Source organism: Nycticebus coucang, chromosome 15, assembly GCF_027406575.1.
Source record: "Nycticebus coucang isolate mNycCou1 chromosome 15, mNycCou1.pri, whole genome shotgun sequence".
NCBI classification, from domain to species: domain Eukaryota; kingdom Metazoa; phylum Chordata; class Mammalia; order Primates; family Lorisidae; genus Nycticebus; species Nycticebus coucang.
This window is the reverse complement of record NC_069794.1, coordinates 94,019,392-94,029,831: the sequence shown is the minus strand read 5'-3', so window position 1 is coordinate 94,029,831 and position 10,440 is coordinate 94,019,392. Positions and strand designations below refer to the sequence as shown.

The 10,440-nt window shown below is 48.0% G+C and overlaps 1 protein-coding gene across 1 annotated transcript; it reads right to left on the bottom strand.

Annotated features, from left to right (window-relative positions):
• Positions 1–825: 825 nt before the first annotated feature.
• Positions 826–3,383, bottom strand: ARL11 (ADP ribosylation factor like GTPase 11). The gene is made up of 2 exons (XM_053563819.1): positions 3,237–3,383; positions 826–2,076 (listed from the first exon to the last, which is right to left on the bottom strand). Exon 2 carries the CDS (start codon positions 2,056–2,058, stop codon positions 1,513–1,515), a length of 546 nt encoding a protein of 181 aa, XP_053419794.1. The 5' UTR covers positions 2,059–2,076; positions 3,237–3,383; the 3' UTR covers positions 826–1,512.
• Between the last annotated feature and the right edge of the window lie 7,057 nt (positions 3,384–10,440).

The following is a 10,440-nucleotide window of genomic DNA, read 5'->3' as shown; positions in this document are numbered from 1 at the left end:
GGAGGATTGCTTGAGCTCCGGAGTTGGGGCCAGCCTGGGCAACATAGGAAGACCCTTTCTCAAACAAAACAAAAGACAACATAAAACTCAAATTACAATAAGCATCCCAGGGTTGTATGAAAGACAAAACCAGATCAGTGATTCTTAACTTTTGGAAGTCACAGACGTCTTTGAAAATCTGACAAAATTCCTGGATCTGCTTCCCTAGAAAAGTGCCCTGAAGCATAACATCTTGCAAATAACTTCAGGAGTTTCAAAGCCCTTCCGGGATGCTGTGTTCCCTTCCGTTTTGCTGTCAGTCATAAGAGAGAAGGCATCAGTTGCTGTCGTCTGCAGCAGAATTCATAGTTCCCATCATAGCTAAGAGCTCAGTGCCCCTGCCACAAATTAAACACTACATATTCATTGGTTAAATGAATGAATAAATGAAATGATTGATCTGATCACTAAGGAAAGATATTTACTATAAGAAGGAGAAAAGAGAAGGAAAAAAAGAAAGAAAGAAAATCAAGAGTTTTTGAAAAAGAACAACACGGGGCGGCTCCTGTGGCTCAGTCGGTAGGGCGCCGGCCCCATATACCGAGGGTGGCGGGTTCAAACCCGGCCCCGGCCAAACTGCAACCAAAAAATAGCCGGGCGTTGTGGCAGGCGCCTGTAGTCCCAGCTGCTGGGGAGGCTGAGGCAAGAGAATCGCTTAAGCCCAGGAGTTGGAGGTTGCTGTGAGCTGTGTGAGGCCACGGCACTCTACCGAGGGCCATAAAGTGAGACTCTGTCTCTACAAAAAAAAAAAAAAAAAAGAAAAAGAACAACACGGATGCCAAAGGGTAGAGAAAGGCCAATCAGGCTGGGGAAGAAGATGCCTCTCTGGACAGCCTCAACTCCCAGCCCATCTTCTAACTGCCAGGCTCCTTGGGAGCAGGCTCCCTGCTCTGTGATAATGGAACAGATAATGGATAATGATAATGGATATAATCAGGGTGATAATGGAACATCCCTAGGGCCACTGCTCACAGCAATCCATCATGACCACATCCAGATGATACCCTGACTGGATTTTTTTTTTTGCAGTTTTTGGCCAGGGTCAGGTTTGAACCTGCCACCTCTGGCATATGGAGCCAGCGCCCTACTCCTTGAGCCACAGGCGCCGCCCCCCTAATTTGATTTTAAAACTTCGTTTCCTCTGTGGATTGAGGGCTCAAGTCCTGCGTGGCTGCTCACTCTCCATGATTACAGATGCTCCATTCCCGCTGGAAACAGCACTGAAATTGTGTTGTGGTTGGTTTTTTCCACAGAGTATCATTTTTCAAAGAATAGCCGATGGTAACTTAACATCATCACCACTGAGGACAAGTCCCTAGAAGGAAATATCCTATCTAAGAACAGAAAGATTTCTTGTTTGGTCAACTGCGCTTAAATGCCTCAAGGATCAGCTGGTTCTGCTGGTTCGTAGGAGCAAAGATAAGCTGTTCTATCCTGGTCAAGGATTCTTGCTCACTCTCAGCCCACTGGCCCTCACCTGGAGAGGTGGCTGCGGCCTTTCAGGAGGCTCCGCAGGCTCTGCAGGGCCTCGGGCAGCCCCTCCCCCGTGAGGGCGCTGCAGGCCCGGAGCTCCCACCTGCAGTCCTGGAACCAGTCCAGGCCCAGCCTGTGCCTGAGCTCAAGCAGGGAAAGAGCACTGGGTGCCTCCTGCTTGTTGGCCAGCACCAAAAAGGGGACACCGGCCATGTGAGGGTTGCTCAGCACTTCCATGAGCTCAGCCACCGCCTCAGGCAGGCGAGCTTCATCTGTGCTGTCCAGCACATACATGAGGACATCTGCCCCTTCCAGGTAGTCCTTCCAACTGGCCCTGAGCGGGGTCTGCCCCCCAACATCCCAGAAAGTCAGCAACATGTGGCCAGGAGCTTCCAGAGACTCCACGTTGAAACCGATAGTGGGCAAGGTCTCCACCAGCTGGTGGCCCTTCAGTTTATACAGGAGCGTGGTCTTGCCAGCGGAGTCCAGGCCCAACATCACCACCTGGGCCTCTGCCTTGCGACCTCTGGAATTCACAGAACCCATGGTGGCCGCTTCTGAGTCCTAAAGGAGAAAGGCAGGGGGCACACATCAGCCGTTTTCTTCTGAAAGAATACAAATCTGTGCAGGCGCATGGAAGAAGTTCTACTCCAAAATAGGAGAAGTCTGCACAGGCCTGGGCTTTGTCAAAACCAGGAAGGAAGAGTGAGCCACCGTCAGCCGGCATGTCTCTGGGGCCTGCTTCAGAGAAGCGTGTGGGGCCTCCTGGGGCACACAGACTATGGGCTCACATGTCTTAGAAGCTAAGCAAAGAGGCAAATGAAATAGCCAAACAGACCCAGCTCACAGGAACTGCAGGCTGCTGTCTTCCATTCTTGCTAGGCTGTGGCTTCTGACCTGTTTTCCTCTCGTAAGCCTATAAACCCTGAAATGGAAGCTAAATTCCATGCAGAGTGAAAAGGATGGTCCAGCTCACGGCAACTTCTGCTGCCTTTGGAACTGCTGGCAGGCCAGCCCTATGTCTGTAAATGCAGCCATGCGTCACCTAGGGAGAAGGGCACATTCCGAGGAATGCCTTGCAAGCAATCTCGCCCTTCACCAGCATCAGATAGTGTGCCACATTTTGTAAGTATCTGTCTAAACACATCTAAACATAGAAAAGGCTATGAATTGTGCCATGGCATTAAGAGGGGGATGAAGTCACTAAGCAGTAGGAATTTTCGACTCCACTGTCATCTATGGGACCACTGCTGTCTGTGACATTGTTGACAAAATGCCATCCTGCACCATGTCACTGCAGTGGCTGTTTATAAATGCTGCTGACTGTGAACAAACTTATGAGCCAGAGCAAAGTGGTTTCTTGCACTATCTTACCAAAGTAAATGACCTCTAGAACACCCCATGTGTTTTTAAAGAACCCCCAATTTTTTTTTTTTTTTTTGTAGAGACAGGGTCTCACTTTATGGCCCTCGGTAGAATGCCGTGGCCTCACACAGCTCACAGCAACCTCCAACTCCTGGGCTTAAGTGATTCTCTTGCCTCAGCCTCCCGAGTAGAGAACCCCCAATTTTAAGAAACAATACCTGTTCCCAACATAGGAGATGCCTGGGTGGAACAGAAGGGACATTTCACCCCAGGGGTGTATCTAAGCTGCCCCTGGAGAAAAAAAGACAGCCTCTGTCCATTCCTCCTCCCAAGGGTGGAAGAGTGAAAATGAGAATTACCTCTGTGTCATTATGACCCTGTGGCCGCAGCTGCTCCTACCAGGGTCTCTCTTCTCATATGGCTGCTCTCTGCTCACCAGGCCCGGCCCGGGAGTGAGAGGTGAAGGAAGTGTGCTGGCTGTAGCTGCTTCTCCTTTCTTTGCTTCCTTCGCAGGTGGCTGGAAGCAGGTTTTACAGCCTCCTTCCGGGGGGCCAAGGACACCTGCCACAGCTCGTCACTCTGGGCAGAGCAGCGCCCTATGACCACTCTGTTTCTTAGCAACTCAGGCTTGGAGGAGCACCAGCTCCACTGTGCCCAGGCCCAGCTGCCTCCTTCTCTTCCCCTGACCACCCTATGCTCCTCCTCCAAGCACAGGCCTTGATGATCTTCCTGGTGCACGGAGATCTTTCATTTGCTTGGAACCACACTTAAAAAAAAAAAAAAAAAGTTGGGCAGTCCCTGTGGCTCAAAGGAGTAGGTCACCAGCCCCATATACCAGAGGTGGCGGGTTCAAACCCAGCCCCAGCCAGAAACTCAAAAAAAAAAAAAACAAAACTCTGATTCAAGTACAACAAAATCAATGCATGTAACCCTGTAATATTCTGTACTCCTGTAATATTCTGAAATTTTAAAAAAAGGCCTAAGTGTGATTAAAACTCTCTAAAAAAGGTCAATCATAAACATTTAAAACTTATGGTAATGTGGTGGAACTATAAGCAATTAAAGTTATTGCTTTTTTTTTTTTTCCTTTTTCTCTCCCTTTTTAATGTACGTTTTAGAGACAGAGTCTCACTATCAGCCAGACTGGAGAGCAGTGATGTCATCTGAGCTCACAGCAGCATTACATTTCTGGGCTCAAGGAATTCCCCTGCCTCAGCCTCCCAAGTAGCTGGAACTAAAGGCACCTGCCACCATGCCTGGTTAATAGTTTTGTGTTTTGTAGTCTCACTACATTGCTCAGGCTGGTCTTAAACCCCTGGCCTCAAGTGATCCTTCTGCCTCGGTCTCCCAAAGTGCTGGAATTACAGGAGTAAGCAACCACACCTGGCCAACTTTTTTGAATGGTGTCTTTACGGTTTTTTCCACCTCCAGAAAATATGATTTAAAAAAAATTGGCCATCAGAAACCATTGATTTTTTAGCTTATCAAATTTGGATCTGGAAACACAGTGGTTTAGCTGTTACATCCAGTAAACTGTACCACTTTCTGCTTCATTAAATTACATTGTCAGGAACCAGGTGAGGTGTTAGTTAAGACTTCCATTTTAGGGTGGCGCCTGTGGCTCAGTGAGTAGGGCACCGGCCCCATATGCCGAGGGTGGCGGGTTCAAACCCAGCCCCGGCCAAACTGCAACAACAACAACAACAAAAAAAAAAAAAAAAAATAGCCGGGCGTTGTGGCACATGCCTGTAGTCCCAGCTGCTCGGGAGGCTGAGGCAAGAGAATTGTGTAAGGTCAAGAGTTAGAGGTTGCTGTGAGCCGTGTGACGCCACGGCACTCTACCCGAGGGCGGTACAGTGAAACTCTGTCTCTACCAAAAAAAAAAAAAAAAAAAAAGACCATTTCCATTTTACAGGAAAAGGAAAAGACACAAATAATTGGCTCATGATCTTGCCGAGATCTATCTGTCATTCATCTCTTTCTTACCATGATGTGCTAGTCACTGATAAAAATGCTTTGTAAATGGCAAACAGCAGATGGTTAGGCCACAATATTTAACAGGTGGAGGCAATTAATGCAGTCGGAACAGGAGAGCATTTTGCACACCGCTGTTGTGTGCTGTTACAGATGTTTGTGGTTGTCGGCTGTAGTTGTTCTACAAGGCTGGGGTATGTGTTTGTGAGATAGAAGCAGACTGAGGGGTCATGGGGTAGAATTATCCTGGGGCCATCTCGGTAAGGCAGGACCATTTGGTGGAGGGCGGGTCATTATTGACTCTGGTGGAGGGTGATCAGATCACGCTGGGACTAGTGAGAACCCTGCCAGGGTCTGATCTGCAGGAGAATTGGGGCTGGAAGAAGTGAACACAGCAGGCCAGGATTGAGGGCTGCCTAGGGGCTGGGGAAGCTGGGTGCTGCTTGGACCCTGATCCTTTTGCAACCCAGGACCATGTCTGGGTGCCAAGGAGGGAGCAGGGGCAGGGACAAAAAGCTGAAGAAGCCTTGGTACTGGTAGCTTGGAGGCCTCATGCCACCTGCTTGGGTGCCCAGAGGCCCTGGTGACACAGTGAGGGAAGGGACACTTCCCTGGCCTCCAGCCCTGAGGATTCCAGGGACACTTGGGTCACAGGTCAGCCTGCTGGGCATCTGAAGGTCTCTGTGTGGTTCTGTCCTCCAGGGCTAGGCAGGCCTTTGGGGGTGGCTCTGTGCACTGCTGGGGACTGACGTGACGGAGCCTCTCCTGAGGGTGAGGTTCTGTGTCAGCTGGAGAAGAAACCGTGATTACTTTGACTACCATCCTAGTTTTACCCAACAATCTAATGTGGTCATTCCATACATCCCCATCCTGACCCCCATCCAGAGAGGTCTGGGTCACTCTGTACATCCCCATCCTGACCCCTTCAGCTTTGCACTAGACCAACGGTGCTCAACCTGTGGGTCATGACCCACAGGAACTGTATTAAAGGGCCACAGCATTAGGAAGGTTGAGAACCACTGCACTAGACAGTCCCGTGGGGAGCTCTGGAAAGGCCTCTGCCTAAGGAGGAGCGTAGACTAGAGGGCTGGGGTTTTCATGGATGAAGATCTCAGTTACTCATAGGAAACAGTAGATGTTTATTGCAAAGGTGTTTTATTTATCTTTATAGGATACAAATATATTTGTGTGTATTGTTTTTTATTTTGCATATGCTTTTAAAAATAGACATTGGTGGTTTCTGTGTGCCTTTCTGTGTGTTCCCTAGGTAACGGGGTTCATGGAACGTTGCTGGTATATTGCCCTCCGCAGAACTGAGAGGAACAAAAGTTTGCCTGCCTCACGTCTCTAGTGCTCTGACCACAGCAAGGCTTTCAAAATAGAGAGCGAATCAATAGGAAACATCCTACAAGAAGTATTTATCCAGCAAATGGCACATAGAAGCTGTTTCTCTGTGTCCCTGAGTCCCAGGCTGCACACGCTCCTCATCTCGCCCGCAGTGTCTGGAGTACAGATGTCCTGGTGAGTCCCCCACCACCAGCCTGAAAGTGAGGCTCCTGCCTTGGACACCTTCTCTGGGTGCAGTCGAGGGGAGATCATTGCGTCTTTGCTAATGCCGTTAGCTCTGCACTTGGCTGCTTAGACAAATAGGAAATATGACAACATAGGAAACCCAGCTAGTAGCCTCAGAGGAGAGAAAACTGTGCCTTGGGAGCTGTGCAGCCAGAACTCTTTCTTCCCTTTTCTGGCCAGAGTTTCTGCACAATCTGCAGCCCCTTTTGTTTCTGTGTTTCAGTACATTTATTTAACAGCCAGTTTGCCCAATTATAGCAGTGTCCCATATGGTTGTAATCAGAGTATTTATATACTTTTGTACTCTGATGTTTTCATTTAACTTTATATCAAAAATTACATTGCCTTCCTGCACTTGAATACTGATAGCGTCACAACTCACATTTGCAAATATGTGGAAACAACCCAAGTGTCCATCAAGACATGAGTGGATTAAGAAAATGTGGTATAGGGCAGCACCTGTGGCTCAGTGAGTGGGGCGCTGACCCCATATACCAAGGGTGGTGAGTTCAAACACAGCCCCAGCCAAACTGCAACAAAAAATAGCCGGGCGTTTGTGGCGGGCACCTGTGGTCCCAGCTACTGGGGAGGCTGAGGCAAGAGAATCGCCTAAGCCCAGGAGCTGGAGGTTTCTGTGAGCTGTGATGGCACAGCACTCTACCAAGGGCAATAAAGTGAGACTCTGTCTCTACAAAAAAAAAAAAAAAAAAAAATGTGACCTAATACCTCTTGTATTACTGTGGGAGGAACTGGAGACCATTCTTCTATGTGAAGAAACACAAGAATGGAAAAACAAACACCACATGTCCTCACTATTAAACTGGAACTAACTAATCGATCAACACTAAGTGCGCAAATAAATATCACACTCATCAAAAATCAAGTAGGTGAAAGGGGGAATAAGGAGATGGGTAGATTCACACCTAACAGGTACAATGCACACTATCCGAGGGATGGGCACACTTTTTTTTTTTTTGTAGAGGCAGAGTCTCACTTTATCGCCCTCAGTAGAGTGCCGTGGCATCACACAGCTCACAGCAACCTCCAACTCCTGGGCTTAGGCGATTCTCTTGTCTCAGCCTCCCGAGTAGCTGGGATTATAGGCGTCCGCCACAACACCCGGCTATTTTTTTTGTTGCAGTGGCCGAGGCTGGGCTTGAACCCACCACCCTCGGTATATGGGGCTGGCACCCTACCCACTGAGCCACAGGCGCTGCCCGGGATGGGCACGCTTACAACTTTGACCCAAGTGGTACAAAAGCAACGTATGTAATCAAAATGTTTGTGTTCCCATTACATTCTGAAATTTTAAAAAATTGCATTGTTTCATTCCTACATTGTCTGTAATAAAAAATTATTGTGTTGGCTTCATAATTATGTTATGTCAAGGGGAAATATGATTTACTACAAAAAAATCACTGAATTATAGTTTTGGTGAATAAAGTTTTTCTCTTTATTTGGATTATTTTTGTTGGCTAGATTACCAGAGTTGAGAATTCTGGGGCAGAAGAAATGAACACTTGATGGGTTGCTAAAACCATTCACTATGTCATCGTGTTGTATTACAAATTATGCTTTGCTTTTACATGCTTGCTTTTTATTTTTGTTGTTTTCCCCTATAGGCTGGACCCCCCCACCCCACCTCCTGGGCCCAAAGCTCTCATGCCTGAGCTCCTGAGCCCTCAGAAAAGAGGAAGTGCTGGGAGTGCTGTCCCCAGACTGACGTCGTAGGGAGATGGGACCAAGTGCCGTGACACTGGCAGGGAAGGTGAGGACTTGGATATAATGGCTATCGTGATTATGATATGGGTAGCTGCCATTTACTGAGTTTCTTTATGGTAAGCATTATAGTATTTCATTTCCCCTTCACAACCACCTTGCCAGGGAGGTATTGTGATCACTATTTTATTTTATTTTATATATTTATTTTGTAGAGACAGAGTCTCACTTTATCACCCTCGGTAGAGTGCCCTCTACACAGCTCACAGCAATCTCCAACTCTTGGGCTTAGGCGATTCTCTTGCCTCAGCCTCCCGAGTAGCTGGGACTACAGGCGCCTGCCACAATGCCTGGCTATTTTTTTTGTTGTTGTTGTTGCAGTTTGGCCAGTGGCGGGTTCCAACCATGAACCCTCTCCTCTCCTTGGTATATGGGGCCGGCGCCCTACCCACTGAGCCACAGGCGCCACCCAATGATCACCATTTTATAAAGGAAGAGTTGGAGACTCCGAGAGGTAAAGTAACTATGCTTTCAGCTACAAATTACAAAACACCCAAATCAGGTGGCTGAAACAACTAGAATTTTTTTTTTTTTTTGAGACAGAATCTCACTCTGTCACCCTGGGGTAGAGTGCTGTGGCATCATCATAGCTCACGGCAACCTCAAACTCTTGGGTTCCAGTGATCCTCATGCCTCAGCCTCCCAAATAGCTGGGACTAAAGGTGCCTGCCACAACACCTGGCTAATTTTTCTATTTTCAGTAGACACAGGGTCTCACTGTGGCTCAGGCTGGTCTCGGAATCCTGCCTCAACCTTCCAGAGTGCTGAGATTACAGGTGTGAGCCACCGCACTGGGCCACAGATTTTATTATGTCACATAACAATGTGTCAACAGGTGTGGGGGAGTGGGTCATTCCAGGCCGGTTCGGCGGCTCAAGCGTCTTCTGTCCCAGAGATGGGACGCCTCAGCAGCCAGCCTCTTTCCGTGTCTCTGCTTCAGCACCATCAACTTTTAGGTGATGTTTTTCCCTCCATGGTGTTGCAACATCAACCGTCTTATCCTCTCACAACCAAATTAAAAGTTGACAGGAAGAAGGGAAGGGTGGCTGTCTTCTGTGTGCTCCTGTGTGTGTGTGTTTACTTAATCAAGAAGGAAGTATTTCCCTGAGCGGCGCCTGTGGCTCAAGGAGTAGGGTCCCATATGCCGGAGGTGGTGGGTTCAAAACTAGCCCTGGCCAAAAAAAAAAAAAAAAAAAGAAGGAAGTATTTCCCAAGGCCTTCCAGGCAATTTCCTCTTACATCTCACTGGCCGGGAGGATAAGCAGAGCTAGTTCCACCTTGTCTGAGCGCATTGCCCCCCACCTTCCAGTATGTGAATAAAATGATGCTATTTACTCTTAGCAAAAAGACAGCGGGAAAGACGTGGGGGGGACAGTGTCCACCTGAATTCCTTCCCTGATATTCCATGTAGATTTTCTTTTTTTTTTTTTTTCTCTTTGCTAACTTGATCAGACACAGTACCCCACCTCCACCAAGTTCCATGTAGATTTTCTTCTCCCAAGACAATGCAGTCCTCAGACCTTTGTCTCTCAGTGTGTTAACTGTGTGTGTGTCTGTGTGTGTCCGTGTGTGTCTATGTGTGTGTCTGTGTGTGTCTCTGTGTGTGTGTCTGTCTCTGTGTGTGTCTGTGTCTTTGTGTGTGTGTGTGTCTGTGTGTCTCTGTGTGTGTGTCTGTGTGTCTCTGTGTGTCTCTGTGTGTGTGTCTCTGTGTGTCTCTGTGTGTGTGTCTGTGTTTATCTCTGTCTGTGTGTCTGTGTGTGTCTGTCTCTGTGTGTATCTGTGTGTGTCTGTCTCTGTGTGTGTCTCTGTGTGTGTGTCTGTGTTTATCTCTGTCTGTCTCTGTGTGCGTCTGTGTGTATCTGTGTGTGTCTGTGTCTCTGTGTCTGTGTGCGTCTGTGTGTGTGCATCTGTGTCTATCTCTGTGTGTGTCTGTGTGTGTTTATGTGTGTCTGTGTGTGTGTCTGTGTGTGTCTGTGTCTATCTCTGTGTCCGTCTGTGTCTCTGTGTGTCTCTGTGTGTGTGTCTGTGTGTGTCTGTCTCTGTGTGTGTCTGTGTTTATCTCTGTCTGTGTGTCTGTGTGTGTGTCTGTGTCTATCTCTGTGTGTGTCTGTGTGTGTCTGTGTCTATCTCTGTGTTGTCTCTGTCTGTGTCTATCTCTGTGTGTGTCTGTGTCTGTGTGTGTGTCTGTGTCTATCTCTGTCTGTCTGTGTCTGTGTGTGTGTCTGTGTCTATCTCTGT